This window comes from Ranitomeya variabilis, chromosome 1 (assembly GCF_051348905.1).
Source record: "Ranitomeya variabilis isolate aRanVar5 chromosome 1, aRanVar5.hap1, whole genome shotgun sequence".
Classification (NCBI taxonomy): domain Eukaryota; kingdom Metazoa; phylum Chordata; class Amphibia; order Anura; family Dendrobatidae; genus Ranitomeya; species Ranitomeya variabilis.
In genome coordinates, this window is record NC_135232.1 from 1,027,014,967 (window position 1) to 1,027,038,028 (window position 23,062).

The 23,062-nt window shown below is 43.2% G+C and overlaps 1 protein-coding gene across 6 annotated transcripts in view; it reads right to left on the minus strand.

Moving 5' to 3' along the window:
- Positions 1-23,062, minus strand: part of SORBS2 (sorbin and SH3 domain containing 2) — a 298,577-nt gene that overhangs the window by 55,342 nt on the left and 220,173 nt on the right. For 5 of the 6 annotated variants that reach the window (XM_077279629.1, XM_077279627.1, XM_077279626.1 and 2 more), the window contains 2 exons: positions 5,004-5,047; positions 1,951-2,129 (listed from right to left, as the gene is read on the minus strand). In XM_077279629.1, coding sequence (XP_077135744.1) covers positions 1,951-2,129; positions 5,004-5,047 — 223 coding nt within the window. Of the gene's footprint in view, positions 1-1,950; positions 2,130-5,003; positions 5,048-16,962; positions 17,020-23,062 lie in introns of all 6 variants that reach the window. The other variant, XM_077279625.1, reaches the window with a different exon arrangement.

Here is a 23,062-nt window from a genome sequence, read left to right on the forward strand (position 1 = left end):
TGTGTCCCAGATGTGCTCAATGAAAGACAAGTCCATAGACGCGGCAGGCCATGGAAACACATTAGTGCCGCACAGGCAGCTCACAGTAGCATGCGCAACATACAACCTGGCCTTGTTTTAGAAGACTACTACGGGTACACATTGGAGAAATAGCAGTACCACTGGTTTCATGACTAATGAATGCATGGTAGAGCTTTTCATGTACCTGAAACGAAGACCAGAGGGGTCTGGCTACTGTACATTATGCCAATCTACCATAATCTTGGGAGTAGGACCATTGTGATATTCGCTAGTGAAGGCGTCTTCAAAACTCATTTGGTCTCCAGTCCAATCTCTGGCTACTATTGCCTCCAAAACAAAGGCAGAATTCAGAGCTGAGAAAGATTGACCTACATTCCAGTAATCTCTACTGCTATCTAGCTCTGCATCTTGATAGTATTTCAGAACGATGACTTGAAGTCGGTGTAACACCTATAACTGGACGTACCTCATTGTGGTGCAAATGCCTTCTGATGCTTTGTGTAGACCCTTTGACATTTGATGTTTTGTTCGTTTGATGCTTTAGGTTTGATAAGTGACGTCCAACTTGCAGTACAGAATGGATCAATTGTGGAGCCAGTAGTATGGTAATTTCTTCTGGGTCCCAGGAGCAGTTTTTCAACACAACCACCCCAGGCCGCATGTTCCTCATACTACAGTGAGCAGCCTGTATGGCCTAAATGTGCTACCATGGCCTGAAGCATCTCCATACTTGACTCCTATCAAGCACATCTGGGACATCATTGATTGACAATTACAAAGGGAGCTGCCAGAAGCGGATCTTGACTATTTGCATGTGCAAGTGTATTCAGCATGGCAGAATATTCCTCAACCATTCATAGCCTCATTGACACCATGCCAAGGTGTGTAAGTGTGTGAACTCTTGTGGCAATCATGCTCAATACTGGATAAATTGAGAGGTTTTGAAATTGTTGGTTCCACTTTTTCATAATTTTATTATTAACATGTCTATCAATCCTGTGATTTCCATAATTCCATGACTTTTCCTTCTTGGTGCTACAATTTCAATGTGGAGGAGGAGTGTAGTTTAAAAAGAGTCTGTCAGCACAAAATGACTTCAAATCAAGCAGTGGCGCTCAGTGCTCCTTGGTATTGCTAAACAATTCAGTCCACGCTCCCAACTACTTATTTTTCCTTTTATCTCAGTTTCTTATAAAGCCAGAGCTGTAAGTAGGTGGAAGAATGCACTGAAATGTTTAGCCATGCCAGTGAAGCACTGAGCATTAGTGCTTGGTTTGAACAGTCATTCTGTGCTGACAGACTCCCTTTAACAAAGTTTAGCTACATTCACAGTCAATGCTAAAAAACTAGCAGAAGTCATTTTAATCAGTGAGCAGACGACCTTTACTAACTGTAGAAATGTTGCTAAAATGTAAATTTACAATTTTTCCACAGTTTCGGCTGCTAAAATATATGCAAGCGGTATTCAAAAGTTCTGCACACTTCAGAGCTGAAAGCACCCATGTATTCCCTGCTGGTTCATCATAGAGTTTGTTAGCTCTGGCGAGTTATACTTTAGGACAATATAGTCTTTACACCAGCACCTGAACAGTTTCCAACAACAACCAGCAGAATTATGAATGCAGCTCTGTATAAGGTAATACAATTCATTTACCAAGTCTTCCAATATTTCATGCAGATTATATCGCTATATAAAATGTTATATAATGCTTAAAGGTGATTATCTTGCTTCAAGCATAGTTATGAAAAATGTCTTTCGTTATCAGACAAACTTTGTTGTAGTATTTATTTTAAATGTTTTCTAATTAGAACTAAAAGCCGTGACAATATTCAGTAAATTGCTAGTATGGGATAAATGTCTTCTACAAGAGTGGACCAGCAGAGGGCGTTATTGCACTGCGAATGATCAGCTCTAACCAGCATGCCTACCTTTTGTCCTCGAAGGAGATGGAGGTGAGGAATTAATGAAAGGTTTTTGCGGGGTGGTACTTGTGCCTTGTATTCCTGTCCGACCAAGGCTGTGTCTGTTGGCATTCTGGTCACTGCTGATTCTTTGATGACCGACACTGGGCTCAGACTTCCGTCTTTTTCTGTAATCACTTGCAGAACTTGGAAAATAAAAACCTCATTTAATTTCTATGCAAAATATCCAAATGTGTGTTATTTTTTTGCAAGTGTGGTTAAAATGTGGTTTTTTTCACATTAAGGGTATGTGCACACGTTGCGGATTCTCTGCGGATCCGCAGCGTTTTTTGCAGTGCAGAAACGCTGCAGATCCGCAATTGATTTACAGTACAATGTAAATCAATGAGAAAAAAAAAATGCTGTGCACACTTTACGGAAAATCCGCTGCGGAAACGCTGCTGTTTAAAAGAAGTAGCATGTCACTTATTTTTTGTGAATCTGCAGCGTTTTTGTACCCATTCCATTATAGAAAACCGCATCAAATCCGCAAGAAAACCGCCGCAAAAACGCACAAAAAAACGCTGCGGAACCGCACAAAAAAACGCAGGTGCGTTTTCTGCCAGGAGAGACAGAATCCGCACCAGAAATTCCAAAGCCTAATCCGCAACGTGTGCACATAGCCTAACAGTTATATGACATTTCGGGACACCCTGCCCTGCAAACCTCACCCCTATAATACCTGAGGAGCAATAAGTGTGACCATACGACTTTGTTAAGAAGGTTGTCAGCAATAGTTCTAACATAGCCCATATTGACATCTATCATGATTGTATAAAGATGGTACTAATAATTTAGGATCATACCAGTATAAATACATCAATGATAACTACAGTATATATTGCCATCTATGCTCAGTGTACAGCATTAGAAGGATATTACTGGCTGTCGTACATTTATGGCACGTATCTTTTCCAGATGCCATAAATGTATTGGAGATGCGAATCCCACCAATGGGATCTGTATCTATTTTGAGAACGGGGCAGTGAGAAGAGCGACTGTCAGTGGAGAGTCCAAAACCCTATTCATTTGTATAGGAACTCTGACTACTTCTCGGCTGACAGCAGGTCAAGTGTGGGCCTCGCTCTAGAGATGGATGCAGATACTGTTGGTGGACCACCGCTACTATGCATTTATGGCACATCCTGTAGATAAATCATGACAGGGGAACACCACTTTACCAAAAATGTTATCAGCTTCTTTTTCTATCATTCCCACCATCTTCTTGTGATATTTCTTTACTCCGTTATTACATTATATAGACTGTAGATGTTCAGTAAAATAAATTACAATGGCTGATGTTCCAGATTCCCAGAAATGATATCAAAGGCCTCCATACACAACAGACTAATGTCGGCAGAACCTGTCAAAATCAATGGGTTCGATTGACAGGCTAATGAGTATGAGACCCCCTGACTATGCACCCACAGATGATTTCAGGGGAGAAGGATATGGTATATTTGTTTTTGGACTGATGATTTTTTTTGTGTGGTTATCTGAGAGACAAGCTGCTACCAGAGATGTCTGTCAGTGACTCTTTAATAAAGACCACAATGCCACAAGCGCTGGTGTGTATGGGAGAGTTGGTCAAGCTAGCTGCCGGCCGAAGAACCATTAATCAAGCGATAGCTATCTAAAGTGTAATGGGGGGTTTATTCTTTATCCATAGGACAATGTTCCTGAGTGGGGCTGAACCCAATTACTTCCCCCAGTCACAATAAATAGAATGGATGTCGAGCATGTGCACCTCCAGCCCATTCAAGACAGAGCTCTTTCATGCCACATTCTGAGATAGGGTTTCAGTTCTGGAATATCCCTCCAAATTTCCTGAACAAACTTCTCAAGTAAGTGTAGACATGATAGATCCCAAAGATACTGTTAGTTCAGGTCATAAAACTACCCATGATGGACCTGATACTTATGGACATCGAACAGATGCTAAAATGCATCCACATGTCATCTCTCTGGGGCAGAAGACAAAGCTACACAATTTTATGCAAGAAACAAATTTAAATATGTGTTATTTTCATGCACCATTAATGTCTATTACTTTCAATTCATCACAGCGAGAAAAAAAAACAGAGTTTGGCCTATGCTTTCTGTCAGTCAGTAAAGTTACCACCTATGGTAGAAATCACAGCCTTCTTTAACAAGGGAAGACACAGTCTATCTATATCCTTTCCTAAAGGGAGTCCATCACCCCCAAAATGGGCTATACAGTGTTGTATGAGACTTAGACCCTATAACAACCATACTAGCACGGTACAGTGTCTGAGAAAATAACTTAATTCGCATGCAAATGAGCAGGCCAAGAGTTTGCTGCACCGCTATACACCAAACGTTATTTTCCCCCACTACACAGATACACCTAGAAGTGCAGTGATTGTCGGCAGAGAAATGAGACAGGAGGGAGAACGCTCACGGCCACGGTGGCTGCACACATGCCGGCAGCATTCAGAGTCAGAAATGGTGGAAAGGCCCCAATATGCAAATGAGGAGGCGGAACGGTGCACAAAACTCGTGGCCACAACCAGGGCGCACCGAAAACCTCCTCATTTGCATGTGAATTAAAAGTTCTTTTTAGGCATTGTACCAATCACAGGTACAGTGCTAGTATGGTTGCAATAGGGGCTAAGTCCCCTACAGCACTGTGTAGTCCATATAAAAAAAATATATTTTGGGGTGACGGACACCCTTCAAGGATTTCCCACAACACTTCAGTTTTGGTGATAGTATTTGGCTGTCTTGCATTCACAGCATGTTTGAGCTTCTCAGGGACAAATATTCAATACTACAAAGTATGGGGACTGCGGAGGTTAATTCAACACCATAATCTTTTGGTTCTTTATGTGCCAAGACTGATTTTAAAGAACGTCTTGGATCAGTATTTCTATTTTATAAATATAAGTGCTAAGTTATTAGAATTAATGGATTTTCACAGTCTGTGTCTATATGATTCAAAGGTGTACATGGGTAATAATTTGTAGAGGGTATGTACAAAATCATTCCAGTTACATTACCTGGAAGGTCTTTCATTGCCTATCGATGGTTGGTATAATGATGTCTGTAGGAAGAAAAGAACATGTAACTGAATGAATGAAGACAGTGAACACATCGTATGCATACATATTACGTACTTTGCAGCCATCTGTCTGCTTATAAAGCACCAACACAAATATTTAAGAAAATACTAATCAGTGCGCAGAACCAAGTCATAAAACCATTTCCATCAGGCTGTGGAGAACATGCTGTCCTGTTAAATAAACCGTGGTCATATATAGAACTGCCTGCGGTAATAACGCTTGGCACTTCAAATGATGCTCTTTGACATCCTGGCTGTTGCAGAAATGTGGGGTTAGGAAAGGACATAGAGATGAAAGGGCCAGCTGTACACTGGCTGCTCATGGAAAATGACAAAATCATGCAGTTAAATATAGTGAAGGGATAGGCACATGAGCCTAAACTGAGGCCTCATACATCTCAGCCTTCCATGACTCCAGGGGGATCTATAAATATATGTAAACTTCTACTACTAGCAAAATCTGCAGTGCTCTGATCCTTTCAGTTGAAAAATCTTGGGCTGTATCTATAACGCTGGGAGCGTCACTCTGTCCGAAGCCTCTATAGACTGCGCAAGCGCAAGCACCGGCGCAGTCTGGACCGCATAGAGCGACGCTCCCAGGAGATCGCGGTATGCGTAAGCGCTGAACGCACACCGCGATCTCCACCGGACAAGCAGGGACGAGCCAGGAGGCGGAGGGTGAGTATACTTACCTGACCCGTTCCACCGACGCGCTTCCGGGCCGTGACTGTCCCCCTGCTCCCGGAATCGGCGCCTGCGCAGTCCGCGCTTTCCGGCGCCATTTTCTTGAAGACACATTGCAGTGTCTTCAAGAAAATGGCGCCGGAAAGCGCGGACTGCGCAGGCGCCGACTCCGGGAGCAGGACCAAGAAAATGGCCGCACCCAGCACAGCCGCCGCGCCCAGCACAGCCACGCACAGCCGCCCACAGCAACGCACAGCCGCCGCACCCAGCACAGCCGACCATAGCCGCCCACAGCCACGCACAGGCGCCCACAGCCACGCACAGCCGCCGCACCCAGCACAGCTGCCCACAGCCACCCATAGCCACGCACAGCCGCCGCACCCAGCACAGCCGCCCACAGCCACGCACAGCCGCCCACAGCCACGCACAGCCGCACCCAGCACAGCCGACCACAGCCACGTACAGCCACCCATAGCCACGCACAGCCGCCGCACCCAGCACAGCCGACCACAGCCGCCGCACCCAGCACAGCCGCCCACAGCCACGCACAGCCGCCGCACCCAGCACAGCCACCCACAGCCGCCGCACCCAGCACAGCCGCCGCACCCAGCACATCCGCCGCACCCAGCACAGCCATGCACAGCCGCCACAGCCACGCACAGCCGCCTACAGCCACACACAGCCACGGACAGCCGCCGCACCCAGCACAGCCGCCGCACCCAGCACAGCCGCCCACAGCCACGCACAGCCGCCCACAGCCACGCACAGCCGCCGCACCCAGCACAGCCACGCACAGCCGCCGCACCCAGCACAGCCGCCCACAGCCACGCACAACCGCTGCACCCAGCACAGCCACGCACAGCCGCCCACAGCCGCCGCACCCAGCACAGCCGCCCACAGCCACGCACAGCCGCCGCACCCAGCACAGCCACGCACAGCCGCCGCACCCAGCACAGCCGCCCACAGCCACGCACAGCCGCCGCACCCAGCACAGCCGCCCACAGCCACGCACAACCGCTGCACCCAGCACAGCCACCCACAGCCGCCGCACCCAGCACAGCCGCCGCACCCAGCACATCCGCCGCACCCAGCACAGCCGCCGCACCCAGCACAGCCACACACAGCCGCCACAGCCATGCACAGCCTCCGCACCCAGCACAGCCACGCACAGCCGCCTACAGCCACGGACAGCCGCCATACCCAGCACAGCCACCGCACCCAGCACAGCCGCCGCACCCAGCACAGCCACCCACAGCCACGCACAGCCGCCGCACCCAGCACAGCCTCCCACAGCCACGCACAGCCGCCTACAGCCACGCACAGCCGCTGCACCCAGCACAGCCGCTGCACCCAGCACAGCCACCGCACCCAGCACAGCCGTCCACACCTGCCGCACCCAGCACAGCCGCCCGCACCCAGCACAGCCACGTCACATACAGCCGCCCGCACTCAGCACAGCCACATACAGCCGCCCGCACTCAGCACAGCCGCCCGCACTCAGCACAGCCGCCCGCACTGATGGGGGCGCAGGATGGAGCAGCACGTGATAGGATTGGGGCGCAGGATGGGAGCACATGACAGGATGGGGATGAGGATGGAGCAGCACATGACACGGTGGAGCAGCACATGACAGGATGGGGGCGCAGGATGGAGCAGCACATGACATGGTGGAGCAGCACATGACAGGATGGGGATGCAGGATGGAGCAGCACATGACACGGTGGAGCAGCACATGACAGGATGGGGGCGCAGGATGGAGCAGCATATGACAGGATAGGAGCAGCACATACCAGGATGGAGACCATATTCCAATATAAATGCTCGCCACCCGGGCGTAGAATGGGTTCAATAGCTAGTAATATATATTCAGTTCTCAAAGCATAAAATTGTATAAAAACAACCAGACGTGTTTCTGCCCTTAGCTTATATTTTTTTACCATTCTATATTGGAGTGCTGCCTTAGTATATTTGAGATATATATATATATATATATATATATATATATATATATATTTATCCCACCACATGGGGACGATTATCAGTGTCTGTCTGGATAAAAAGCCTTAACAGGCATTACTCTGGGCAAGGTGCATACTGTGATTGTGGCTACTCTGGGGCATAACATGGGGAGCACCTGACAGCAACCACAGTCTGGAGGATGTTTAGGTATGCCTGAAGCTGTATGGATGTATGTATGTATGTATATATGTGTAAATATATATATATACTGCTCTAAAAAAATAAAGGAAACACTAAAATACCACATCCTAGATATCACTGAAAGAATATTCCAGTTGTAAATCTTTATTCATTACATAGTGGAATGTGTTGAGAACAATAAAACCTAAAAATGATCAATGTAAATCATAACTAATATCTCACGGAGGTTTGGAGTTGGAATGATGCTCAAAATCAAACTGGTAATGAAGTTACAGGCTGATCCAACTTCAGTGGAAATGCCTCAAGACAAGGAAATGATGCTCAGTAGTGTGTGTGGCCTCCCCGTGCCTGAATGATCTCCCTACAATGCCTGGGCATACTCCTGATGAGGCAGCTGATGGTCTCCTGAGGGATCTCCTCCCAAACCTGGACTAAAGTATCCGCCAACTCCTGGACAGTCTGTGGTGCAACGTGATGGTGGATGGTGCAAGACATGATGTCCCAGATGTGTTCAATCTGATTCAGGTCTGGGGAACGGGCGGGCCACTCCATAGCTCCAATGCTTTCATCTTGCAGGAACTGCTGACACACTCGAGCCACATGAGGTCTGGCATTGTCCTGCATTAGGAGGAACCCAGGGCCAACCGCACCAGCATATGTCTCACAAGGGGTCTGAGGATCTCATCTCGGTACCTAATGGCAGTCAGGCTACCTCTGGAGAGCACATGGAGGGCTGTGCGGCCCTCCAAATAAATGCCACCCCACACCATTACTGACCCACTGCCAAACTGGTCATGCTGTAGAATGTGGCAGGCAGCAGATCGCTCTCCACGGCGTCTCCAGACTCTGTCACGTCTGTCATATATGCTCAGTGTGAACCTGCTTTCATCTGTGAAGAGCACAGGGCGCCAGTGGTGAATTTGCCAATCCTGGTGTTCTGTGGCACATGTCAAGAATCCTGCATGGTGTTGGGCTGTGAGCACAACCCCCATCTGTGGACGTTGGACACTCAGACCATCCTCATGGAGTCGGTTTCTAACAGTTTGTGCAGACACATGCACATTTGTGGCCTGATGGAGGTCATTTTGCAGGGCTCTGGCAGTGCTCCTCCTGTTCCTTCTTGCACAACGGCTGAGGTAGCGGTCCCGCTGCTGGGTTGTTGCCCTCCTACGACCCCCTCCACGTCTCCTGGTGTACTGGCCTGTCTCCTAGTAGCGCCTCCAGCCTCTGGACACTACGCTGACAGACACAGCAAACCTTCTTGCCACAGCTCGCATTGATGTGCCATCCTGGATGAGCTGCACTACCTGAGCCACTTGTGTGGGTTGTAGAGTCCATCTCATGCTACCACGAGTGTGAAAGCACAACCAACATTCAAAAGTGACCAAAACCTCAGCCAGAAAGCATTGGTACTGAGATGTGGTCTGTGGTCCCCACCTGCAGAACCACTCCTTTGTGTTTCTTGATAATTGCCAATAATTTCCATCTGTTGTCTATTCCATTTGCACAACAGCATGTGAAATTGATTGTCAAACAGTGTTGCTTCCTAAGGGGACAGTTTGAGTTCACAGAAGTTTGATTTACTTGGAGTTATATTATGTTGTTTAAGTGTTCCCTTTATTTTTTAGAGCAGTGTAAATATATATATATATATATATATATATATATATATATATATACACACATATATATATATATATATATACACACACACACACACATTCACATATACACCACACACGCACACACACAATCTATTTGAAAATTAAAAAAAAAGCAACTTCGGAAATAGTCTTGTGCCTGTAAGACATATGGACTTTGCATCTCCACGGTAACAGACTGCAAACAAACCTTGTGTAGTCTGATCCTGCAAAGACCTTGTCTTATTTATCCCTCATTTCACACTAAAATACATTAGTTTAGTTTGCAAGAAGCTGAAGGGTAAATGGCTGCCAGATCAAACTATACTCAGGCGTTTTTTTTGTAGCTTGTTAACATGGCTCAAGCCTTCATAGGACCTGAAGACAAACTAGCAGGAAATCGAGAAGGATTGCAAATCTGCCTCAGTTTTCATTCTAGACTAATTGGGACATTAAAAAAAAAAAGTTTGTGAATAGGGACATTAATTCACCTTTAAGGGCAACCTGGTATATTAAACATGCAGTCTGATGAGCCATCAGAGTGTTGAAGAGAAGGCAAGAGGAGCTGAACACATTGATATACATGTTGTGGGGGAAAGGTTCAGTATAATAGATTTTATTTATAAAATTCCTGCACAGTCTGGGTTTAGCAGTCAAATGGGCGGTCTTAGCGAATATTAACATCTATTTGCAAAATTATGCATAGATAGCAGCCCTTTAGTAATTGTGACCTCACTATCGTCTGCTAAACTGAAAATAAACATACATTTCAATAAATAAAGTACAAGTTAGGGCATGTGCAGACAACTGTATTTTTTAGTGCGATCCAACAAAACACTGGATCTCACGAGGAACAATGTTAGACTATAGGGCCGTGTATACATCTGATTTTTTTTCCTCAGACTGTCCGAGGAGAAAAATTGCTGCATTTCTCCAGCTCTCCTCATCTGAGAGAATCGGATCACACTATGCCGACACTCTGAACAGACTCTGATCACAGTTTGATCAGACTGTTATTTGCATAATCATCGGCCCATTCTCTCGGATGAGAGAATCTATGGCTGTCTGCACCTGCTCTTATACTGAGATATCTCCCACAAACCTATGTATATCAATCAGTTCCTCTTGCTCTACAACACGTTGCCCACAGATTTGCACTGCATTTCCAAGCTGATGGGTTCACTTTCAATACATTTGAAAGCAGTTTCAGGATACTACTAGCCTACACGCCCTAAAGATGAGAGTACAAGTCTGAACTGACTATGTTAAAGACCATCCTCTGCTTGGAGGTGCTTTACATGACATATTATAGAGCTACATACAAAGCCCCTATTATTCTCATGTCAATAACAGTACTCCTGGGGCGGCACAGGCATCCATGGGAATTTTAAATGGGGCGAATTTGAGCAGGATATCCATGGAAATGTTAGATACTCAGCAGTTTCCTTCTCAACCTGTCAACAAGCAGTCAACAGAAACATAGGTATACGATAAGAAATGGAATACTCTTTCAGCAGCGTTGCTCTCTAGTTCCACGGCTCCTGCAGTATATATATATATATATATATATATATATACACACACACACACACACACGGTATATATTATATATATATATATATATATATATATATATATATATATATATATATATATATATATATATATATATATATATATATATACATACAGTGGGGCAAAAAAGTATTTAGTCAGTCAGCAATAGTGCAAGTTCCACCACTTAAAAAGATGAGAGGCGTCTGTAATTTACATCATAGGTAGACCTCAACTATGGGAGACAAACTGAGAAAAAAAAATCCAGAAAATCACATTGTCTGTTTTTTTATCATTTTATTTGCATTTTATGGTGGAAAATAAGTATTTGGTCAGAAACAAACAATCAAGATTTCTGGCTCTCACAGACCTGTAACTTCTTCTTTAAGAGTCTCCTCTTTCCTCCACTCATTACCTGTAGTAATGGCACCTGTTTAAACTTGTTATCAGTATAAAAAGACACCTGTGCACACCCTCAAACAGTCTGACTCCAAACTCCACTATGGTGAAGACCAAAGAGCTGTCAAAGGACACCAGAAACAAAATTGTAGCCCTGCACCAGGCTGGGAAGACTGAATCTGCAATAGCCAACCAGCTTGGAGTGAAGAAATCAACAGTGGGAGCAATAATTAGAAAATGGAAGACATACAAGACCACTGATAATCTCCCTCGATCTGGGGCTCCACGCAAAATCCCACCCCGTGGGGTCAGAATGATCACAAGAACGGTGAGCAAAAATCCCAGAACCACGCGGGGGGACCTAGTGAATGAACTGCAGAGAGCTGGGACCAATGTAACAAGGCCTACCATAAGTAACACACTACGCCACCATGGACTCAGATCCTGCAGTGCCAAACGTGTCCCACTGCTTAAGCCAGTACATGTCCGGGCCCATCTGAAGTTTGCTAGAGAGCATTTGGATGATCCAGAGGAGTTTTGGGAGAATGTCCTATGGTCTGATGAAACCAAACTGGAACTGTTTGGTAGAAACACAACTTGTTGTGTTTGGAGGAAAAAGAATATTGAGTTGCATCCATCAAACACCATACCTACTGTAAAGCATGGTGGTGGAAACATCATGCTTTGGGGCTGTTTCTCTGCAAAGAGGCCAGGATGACTGATCCGGGTACATGAAAGAATGAATGGGGCCATGTATCGTGAGATTTTGAGTGCAAACCTCCTTCCATCAGCAAGGGCATTGAAGTTGAAACGTGGCTGGGTCTTTCAACATGACAATGATCCAAAGCACACCGCCAGGGCAATGAAGGAGTGGCTTCGTAAGAAGCATTTCAAGGTCCTGGAGTGGCCTAGCCAGTCTCCAGATCTCAACCCTATAGAAAACCTTTGGAGGGAGTTGAAAGTCCGTGTTGCCAAGCGAAAAGCCAAAAACATTACTGCTCTAGAGGAGATCTGCATGGAGGAATGGGCCAAAATACCAACAACAGTGTGTGGCAACCTTGTGAAGACTTACAGAAAACGTTTGACCTCTGTCATTGCCAACAAAGGATATTTTACAAAGTATTGAGATTAAATTTTGTTTCTGACCAAATACTTATTTTCCACCATAAAATGCAAATAAAATGATATAAAAACAGACAATGTGATTTTCTGGATTTTTTTTTCTCAGTTTGTCTCCCATAGTTGAGGTCTACCTATGATGTAAATTACAGACGCCTCTCATCTTTTTAAGTGGTGGAACTTGCACTATTGCTGACTGACTAAATACTTTTTTGCCCCACTGTATATATATATATATATATATATATATATATATATATATATATATATATACATACATACATACAAAATTAGAAAAAGAAGGCAGCACTCCAAGTCCTCTTCAGGGTGAAAAAATGTGAAGTTTATTCAGCCCACATCTCTGTGCGACGTTTCGGCTCACACTGAGCCTTTTTCAATGCTTGAAAAAGGCTCAGTGTGAGCCGAAACGTCGCACAGAGATGTGGGCTGAATAAACTTCACATTTTTTCACCCTGAAGAGGACTTGGAGTGCTGCCTTCTTTTTCTAATTTTGTATACAAGTTGGGTAGATGAGTGGACCATTCTACCCAGGAGGCTGGGCACCCACTGGTGAGCATTGTGCTGTTCCAATTTTCTCTCTCTCTCTCTCTCTCTATATATATATATTTTTTTTTTAATTTAAGTATAGCAAAAATTATGAAAACGCTGATTGAATTAATCTATGTGAAATGCTATGTTCTTGTCTTACCAGATATATGTACTATGGAAAGGACAATCATTTTTAGTGATGGGTACACGTTCAGGCTATTCTCAGTTACTGCTATCTGATTAGATTCACTGAATGGTTTCTGAATAATAAGTGAAATGCGTTGTGCAACCTTCAATCTGCTTATTGGATATTGAAAATTCTATGTACTGTAAGTTATTCTGACGATGAATAGCACCTGACCTTTCATTATGTTTTATTCACTCTGTATCTCTGGAATAATAATCACCTATAAAAGATAACATAAAGGTGGCACTAATAATAAGACAAGCTTGTATCTGCTTATGCACGAGAAAACACGGCTAAATGCACAGCAAACAAATCTAAAAAAGAACGGATTCAATGTAGAAATGTGGGATTATCATTAAGGCAAGGTTTTGCAATATGCAAAAAAATAATCATTTACATATACAGTATATAGTACGCAAAAATATAAAAAGCACCAAGATACTCAATTTTTGTCTCTGTGATGAATCTATTCTACACTATGAATTTAGGATTTTCTTAAAGTAACTTGCAGGCTGCTGTCTAGAGGTTCAGCCTTCTATGGCATCAAAATGGATGCTCATAAATATTCATTAGTGGTTCAGTCATCTTTATAATAGTGGATCGGTCAATCGGGTCACTTGACATACTAGGTTAAATTTACACTGCAGCCTTTAAGCTCGATAGTTACAAGTGAAGCCTCCAGACTAATTTGCCGGAATAAGAAGAAAAAAAACTGGAACAAAAAAAAAAAAAAAGACATAAAAGGACACTAAAAATGTAAGGGATACCAATTATTTTAATGTCCACAAAGGAATATCATGTACACAGATAGGGACTAAACCCCAAAAGTTGGAGTCCGATGCACTGGAAAGACTGCTGTTCATATTTTACTTCTGGACCATTATCTATCTGCAAAGTGCTCTAAGTTATATAAAAATATCTATGTTATAAAGACAATCATAAAAAAATCTAATAATGTTTTATTATTTTTAACATGTAAAATTAAAAGATCATGGGCTACATTTCATGTTTACTATAGGCTGGATTTTGCAGGAAATTGCAGAAATTAAAGTGTCACATTTAAGGGAACCTGTCAAGTCGGATAACGATATTAATCTGCAGATACAGGGTTAATCTGTAAGTTAATAGTGTTATGAAGGTGCTCGATCACTGTACTGAAAATGCGGCACGTGGGAGAAAAAGTATTTTTTTTCCCTGGGAGCTGCCAGCTTTCAGTCGTACTGGTGTGCCCAAGCAGCTGCAGTCTTTGCTTACTATATTGTGAGTAAGTGTACCCGACACGTGACTAAAAACCGTTTCAGCAGTACATCAGTGCAGAGTCGGCTGTCAGTCCGACCGTAGCTCTCAGTGCTGTGAGCGGTGATAGCAATTGCTTTGGGCACGACTCTATGACTGAAAGCTGCCGGCTCCTGTGAGACAATTTATTCTCCCCTGGTGCCACAATTTCAGTACAGTGGCCGGTCACAATCATAATGTTATTAACCTGCAGATTAACTCTATATCTGCAAGTTAACAGTCATCCGACCTGACAGGTTTCCCATAAATTAAAAAGTTGAACATTTTGTCTTCTTACTCAAGAGAACAAGTGAGAAGAGTACAGTTGGCCATTCTGTTCCCCTGCGGCCACAGCATGGAAAAGGTGTGGTTGCCTGTGGCTTATGCTAAAGATATATCCTTCGTTTTGAAAAGGAGTGGACATTATGAGAAAATCTCTGTAATATAAATATACTGCATACAAATAGGTTAAAAAAAGCTATATTGCCATTCTTCAAGTAATTACAGTAACTTTGCCCCAAAAGATGCCCTCAAATACTTTTGAAAAGTAAAACACGAGATCTTGTAAGAATGTAAAAATCCTGTCTGTCCAGTTCTGACTTTGTATGCAATTCTTTCTCTATGTATATTTACACAGATCTAAGAGTGAGATAAATACAAACGAGTGTTATTATGAAGGAAAGATCCATCAACTACAGTATATGAAATTATTGATTTGTATATTTCATATGTAAAACTAGTGTTATGGAAAAGGTATACTCTAACACCCTCTAGGGTACGTCTACACAAAGAGGAAATGCTGTGGAGAATTTCTGCACCACAGAGGCATATCTACACCAAATCCCCAGCACTTATGAACCTAATTGTGCAAATTTCAAATTTTGGTAGTGGTTTTCATGCCGATTACCTTGCGGAGAATTGCAGAGTGTGTTGAAAATAAAGAAACCACTATACCCAACTCCAAGGCTCCCTTCATGGCCTCTGTACAACGTGTCCCATGTAACCGCTGCAGCAGTCATATAGAGCGAAACGTCACAGCAGGCGGTCAGGTAGTACAGGGACCAGTAGAGGATCAGACAGGGTAGATGGAGAAGTATAGTAGTTTTATTTATTTATTTATTTTTTTTTAGATTTTATAGATTTTGCTTCAGATTCAAAAGGAATCTGCAGCAAAATCCACAACAATCCGCAGTCACTGCAGAATTTTTTTCCCCATTGAACTCTATGACAAAAATTTGCAACAAATTATTAATGAACCCAGAGAAAGAATTAGGCTAGGTTCACATTGCGTTATTGGGTGATCGCTAACGGACAGCGTTGCACGGTGAAAATGTCGCAATTAACGCCGTGCAACGGGTCCGTTAGCGCATCCATTGACAGCAATGTTGTTTCTGCCTGAAGCGCATCGCTAGCGCGTGCCTTTTTCGGCTCGCGCTAGCGATGTGCCGTTCTTTTGTGGCGCGCCTCGGACGCTGCTTGCAGCGTCCGCGGCGTGGCCGAGGTCCGTTCCCCGCTCTCACAGATCGGGGATCTGCGAGAGCTGGGACGTTAACGCGACCCCTAAACGCGACCCCTACAAATACATTGCGTTAGCGCAATCCGCTAGCGCTAAACGGATTGCCCTAACGCAATGTGAACCTAGCCTTAATGTGCGAAATTAAATGAGGCATCACATGTCCATTTATGCACAAATATTTTGTCACAGTAAGTGAAGTGGATTAGATTTGCATAAAGGGGTTCTCTCATCTTAATAAATGGGTAAAATTGAAAAATACTGGTAAGAACAAGCAACTTTGCAATTTACCTCTTACTAAAAATCCTCTCTGTTTAAAAAAAAAAAAAAAAAATAGAGATATTTTGTAATTCTGGAGTGTAATGTCAAGTTTACAATTCACGCCAGAACCGACCGTTCTCTTGGCACAGAGCCCACGCTTGTAAGCTCTTTGCTACACAGCTTGAAAGCGCAGCTCTGAAACTGTCTGGGTTGCTGAATCTAGCAGCCTCAGTGTCCCTGTGTTTCTCCAATGGAGAAGAGTCTGCGTCTGCTGACAAATACAATTTGGCTGTCAGCAGAGCCTTGCCACCGGCCCGCTCATTCTTTAGGACCGCACAACACTCCAACAAGCAGGAAGGTGGAAGACTGGAGCAGCGTGCCCCAGAAAATGGGAACAAGACAACTCCTTCCATTTTGCTGCTCCTATGTTATGCTACAGATTTTTCACCCACAAATCCTAACAGAAAATCAACAACATTTCCTCCACTTGTGAACGTAGATTTAATGTCCCCATAAACAGACAGATGAAGAACTTCAAACAATGAATAAGATTTACCTCAGTAGACACACGAGGGGGACTCTCTTGCACATAATCCAATAGTTTTTTAGGAGGCTGGCGGCAGACACAGAACAGAAATGCAGAGGTGAAATGGATAATCATGATAGTAGACCATTACCAAAGTGATGGAGAATGTTGGTGTTACTTTTTCCAAAAAAAGGCTTCAAAAGGTAAAGAAAGCAAACTACTGACATGAGGAAAAACAGAGAAATTAGTGGAAGGTTGTGAAATGTCTACATGCAAGCCACACAAAGCAATAAGCACACGTCTGCTGAGTGCTGGGGACACGTTAGTGCCTCGGATATCCTATGCAGGTAGTCACTCTAGAAGCTTTTAGTAATGGAGAGAAAACACAAAAACACCACACATTGACAAGAGTAGACATGCAGTCCCAGCACTCGGTAAACACCCTATTTTGCACCATTTCTCCTGTGCACCTCTTTCCACACATACTACACTAGTCAGTAAATGCGTTCTAATAAATGTAATGGCAAATTATTTGTGGACTTGTGTGTTGTGGTCGCACTGAGGGTTTTCCCCTGGGAATTATACCACAGTAACCTTAGAAAAGCTGACTGACAAGCTCATGATGGCTGATTGCTAACTTTTGTCAATAAGCAAATCATCAACGCAGCACCATTACTGCCCGGAAAAAAATTATTTCCCTGGAAATTAGTCTTTAGGAACTTGCATTGTGCCATCAACAAAATATACATAAAAAATGCACATGAAGTTGGAAATTCATTTTTATTTTACTAAATTGATAAAAAAAACTAGTTTTTTTTTTTTTAACCACAGTGTGTGAATGAAGAAGTTTCAGCAATTTTTTCCATGATTGGTACTAATTATGTAGTTTGGTTCAAATGTATTAAAATACTTACAGAACGGCCTCATCTTCGCCAGTCTCCATCTCTGCGCCGGTCATCTTCTAGCCCATGTGACTGGTCTCCAGTTTTGTCGGCTCAGTGTGGTACAGAGCATCTTTTCCAATGTAAGAGACTCAAAACAAGGCTCCACAGACTTACATTAGGGCTCTGTTCACGCGGTCAGTATTTGGTCAGTATTTTACATCATTATTTGGAATCCAAACCCAGGAGAGGAACAATCAGGTGAAAAGTATAATAGAAACACGTCACCACTTCTGTATTTATCACCCACTCCTGGTTTTGGCTAACAAATGCTGAGGTAAAATTCTGACCAAATACTGAACGTGGCCTTAGAAAGCAACTTCTGCGCCACACATGGAGACCGGTATGAGCTAGAGAGCAAGATTTCAGGTCACATGAGCCGGAAGAGGACCGGAGGGGGTGCTGGAAACTGAGGAAGACTATGATCGGTAAATGTTTTAATCCACCTACACTACATTACATACATATTTTGGAGGGAATAGGGGGCAAAAATTGCTAGGACACATTTAAATCACACCTATAAAATCCTGTATACTGTAGTATCTGGCCACTACAGTCATTTATCGCAGAAACAATATTGTAGCATGTCAGCCCACTGTAAATGTACTAATATACTATGATACAAAAAGTTGTCTGTCAATGTGCTGCTCTGCACTAACATTCATTTTTTGGACAGATGATCAGCATGAGTTAAGGAAGCAGTCTTTTTGAATGTACAATACAGCATATAGGCTATTATGAAAAAAATTGGAAAGGCCTTATGTATACTTGTTTTAGTGAAGGTGCCATTTTCTCCATCATCTTGGTTCCTTCCTTTTCACTAATATGGTTAATATGTCATACAATCCTTTTACTCTTTATAGTCAGATGGGTATAATCTTATTATATTGCTCCTATCTAATAGCAGCAGTGATAGATCAGTGCCATAAATCTTCTGTCTCCGACATGCCCTGCAGAGACTCAGTGTACCCTGAGTGATGCAGCTTCACAAAGGAGTCTCAGTTTATTCTATGTAACACAGCTTCTGCCTGTCTTCCCTGCTTTCTGCTTGTGATAGATTTCTCCATGTCAGAATGCAGTGAAAACAGGCAAAAGCTGTATTTTCAGCAGCACCACTTGTCAACTGGAAATGTATTTAAAAAAGAAGCAATTACACCTGAGCAGATTCATATTTTTTTTTAACAAGTCAAGATCTGTGTTTGAGAACTTGTTTGGCATTATGTTACCAAATGACATCTTACTACAACACAAGGAGATATCAGCACTAAGCTGCAAATTTGAAGTGGATCAGCACTAATTTAGATGAGTATTTCAAAGCTCAGATGACCTAATTAAGTAGAAATTTTAAGTATACGTACAATACCGTTCAAAAGTCAGAGAATACCCTGAAGGGGAGGACGTGTGGGATAAAAAGTAGTTTAGATGCTTTTTTTTTTTTAATTAAAACTAATTAAATTACTCTTACACATAAAAGTGTTGTCCAGTCTAAAATGAAAAGTCTACAATCACTGTGTGACTGCAGACTTTTGAGTAGCCCCAGTGCGTGCACTGCGAGGATTCACCGGTTTCTGAGCTGGGAAAAAACGGCGGTGATTTATGCGATATGCATACTCCCGGGCAGAAGCAGTCTAGTGGGGGCGGCCTTGCTCCATACAAGTGTATTGAGCAAGGCTTCGCCCACTGGACGCTAGCGCCCTCTGGATAGCCTCGCCCACTAGACGGCCACGGCCACGCCCTTGCTCCATACATTTGTATGGAGTGGTGCCGCACCCAACTAGGCGGCTTCTACTCAGGAGTATGCATATTGCATACAAAACTGCCTTTCCCAGCTCAGAAACCAGCAAATCCTGGGGAGACTTTTTTGGAGAGGGATTCACAGAGTGACTGCAGATTTTTCATTTAGACCAGACAACATCTTTAAGTATGAACATTGTAGGCCCAATTTCAGCACACTTTAGCCATTTCAGAAACTCTGCTTTCAGCTCACACAGAAACATACTTAGAGTTCTACCTCCCCCGTTGTATGTCAGCATGTGAAGAATGGACCCAACTATCAAGCTCAGTTCAATTAGCCAAGTCATCCCTCTTTTCTGTTACGGTTGTTGCAGATTATAAAAGCTGATTTTTATTTTTTAAAGTGTTTATCCGTAAAAAGAGTGAGAAGAAGACACAGAGTCTAGAAGAAGTTAAATGCTATAGTATGAATATTAATGTTTTATAGTTATTTGTTTTCATATAGATTTTCATTTTATCATTATGGCCAGTATGGGTCTCGGTTTTCCTGGAGGTTTCGTCTCAAGGCTGTCCCCGGGGATTGGGGAGGTCTGTCCATAGAGGAACCAGTGGAAGAAATAGTGATACAGTTTGCATCACTCAGGGTAGCACATAGTTAAAAGCTTGAGAATAGTCCATATGTTGGGAGGGGTTAAAGGAGATAAAAAGGGTAGTATTTTCTAGTCAGAGCTGGAGGAAGTAAAAGAAAGTGACAGGTGTGACAGGTTCAAGTTCTGTGGATGCAGCAGCGGCAAAGGGTCCTGTGAGTAACAAGTCTCCAGTACAGTATTCGAACACAACCAAAGTTTTGCACAAATCCCCAGGCGGTCCAGGGAATAGGACCCAGAAGAAGCATAGGAATCCATTACTCTTTCCTCAGGTGGAGGTGGCCGATCGTGTCATAGTGAAAGGGAAAGATGGTGGGCCTCAGGAAAGCTGTAATGTCTGATAAGAAGTCCTTGGTACCAACAGAAACGGTTGAGGTGGGTCAGGTTTTGGAGAATGGTGGAAAGGACTGATAGTACACTGGACAAAGGAACAAGGGAACATAAACCGGAGAGGACTCGGTCTCATTCTGTGTGCCGCAACCGCATGTATCTGTATTGCATAGTAAAGCTGAACCTGTTAAACTGGACCTAAAGTCTCCTGTTGAGTGTGCAGCTATATCCGTTCCCATGGATGAGAAGGTCACAAGGACGACAAGTGATTACAGAATGAATCCCATAGCACATCAGAATGGTGCACTGCGCCTCTAGGCCGCACAAAGCATGCACTGAGTGCGCAAATTAACTTTGGTTTCTGCAGAGTGAAGGCAGAAATTAGAACACTAAAGATGCATTTTTTATAGGGGCTGTATACCTTACAAGGTTATGTGTGATATGCTTAGCTTATATATTGTGAATTTGAACTGACAAATTATGAAAAAAGGAAGAAACTACAGACAAAAGTTTTTTCGTGTATAAATCAAACTACAATACACTGGCGCTATCCACTAGGGGAGAAAGAAAAAAGTACTCAACTGCTGCTGGTGAATAACAGGTGCTGGGTCTGACCCTGCTAATACATAGAACTGAAAAAATATATTACAATATTCACCGCACTAAGCTGAAAAAAAGGTTATATGTTGTGATGTGAGTAACAAAAAGGTGTACACACTTTTGTAGTAGAGGAAGTTGGAAACTATTCATAGAGCCATAGGAGGATGGAGTGTCCAATAGTAGAAGCTAATGAGGTGATACGGTAGTTAATACCCTATATCAACATGGATATAATGACATGCAAACTAGTTCTAAATAATTATTTACTTACTCCAATAAACAGGTGAAGAGTACCGACACTTGTCTGTTTAGAATAGCTGCTGGTACACGTGAGTATACTGTAGGTCAACTGGGGTTTTAGAGACACTTCCCTACAGGTGCAAAGGTCAAAATACTGAAAATGAAAGAGGATCACAGTGTATTGAAATTAGGGATAGGAGTACCAAATGTGTAGTGGCACTTACCGAGTTAAAAAGTGCTGCTTGTAAGTAGGACCTAGGGCAGAGGTGTCAAACTGCATTCCTCAAGGGCTGCAAACAGGTCATGTATTCAGGATTTCCTTGTATTGCACAGGTGATCATTTAATCACTTGCACAGAATGATTCCAGCACCTTGTGCCATGAGAAGGATATCTTGAAAACACGCATGGTTTGAGGCCCTCGAGGAATGCAGTTTGACACCCCTGACCTAGGGACTATTGGACACTCCATCCTCCTATGGCTCTATGAATAGTTTTCAACTTCCTCTAATACAAAAGTGAGTACACCTTACTTTTTGTTATTCACATCACAACATATAACCTTTTTTCAGCTTAGCGCGGTGAATATTGCAATTTTCTTTTGTGTATAGCTTTTTTCCATTTTTTCATAATGTGGCTTTCTCATACACAAAAGCAGCTCTTTGTTTTCAATTTGGATGGCGGAGAATGCTTTTTGTAGCAACAGAGCTTGTACTGACAGAATTGCTTTCACAATAAACGTTCCAGCACAACATCAGCGGGATGAGGGCATAGTAGCAACGGATGAAATGAATAAAGATTCAAGGTTTGCAGGTATGAGGCTGAATATACTGCGTCCAGGGACTACATTTTTTAAAAGGGGACAATCCTTTTAAAGGAGTGTTGTAATCTTCAGTCTCCCTGACTGTCAATCTAAAGAGTGCACCACCCCCAGCAAATGGGAAGCTGGGAGGCAGTGGAGTGCTGTGCTCCTGAAAAGCCCCGAATAATGTGTAGCTTAGGGGCACATGGGATCGTGCTGCTCTCCCTCTCTCCTAATTTCCCTATTCCTCTCTCATCTTCCTTTTGTTTTTTATAGGGTTAGGTAGGGAACATTAACATTTACAGGTTTTTTTCTACTGGGTCACATGTTTGGCTATTGCCCTACTCCAGGACTCAGACTGGCAGAGAGGAATTTTGGCAGACTCATCACAGCTACTTAACTGCCCTGCACATCGGTTTCTGCACAGTTTAACTCAAGATCCTGGATGAGGAACATCGTCCCGCCCTCCCCTGTTGTATTTGAAGAATGTCACAGTGTTTGTTGGTGGGTGGTCGCCTAGCCAATGCAAGGTGGACATTGGTGTTAATGTGATTTAATGTTATTTAATGGTATTGCAGTTAATTGTATATTGCAGTGTTGTATTGTATATTTTCTTTTGTTTTATTTCAGAGCCATAAAATTAGGTGGTCTTCTACCAATAGATAGAAAGGTAGAGATATTAATTATTTTACAAAGAAAAATCTTCAAGAAAAAATAGGGGTTTCTCATCAGGAAAGCGGTTGATAATAATGGGTTCACCTTCATAAGAGTATGGAGTATGGCATATGGCCATGCATGAAAATAAATTCTCCTAGCAGGAAAACTCATTTAAAAGGAT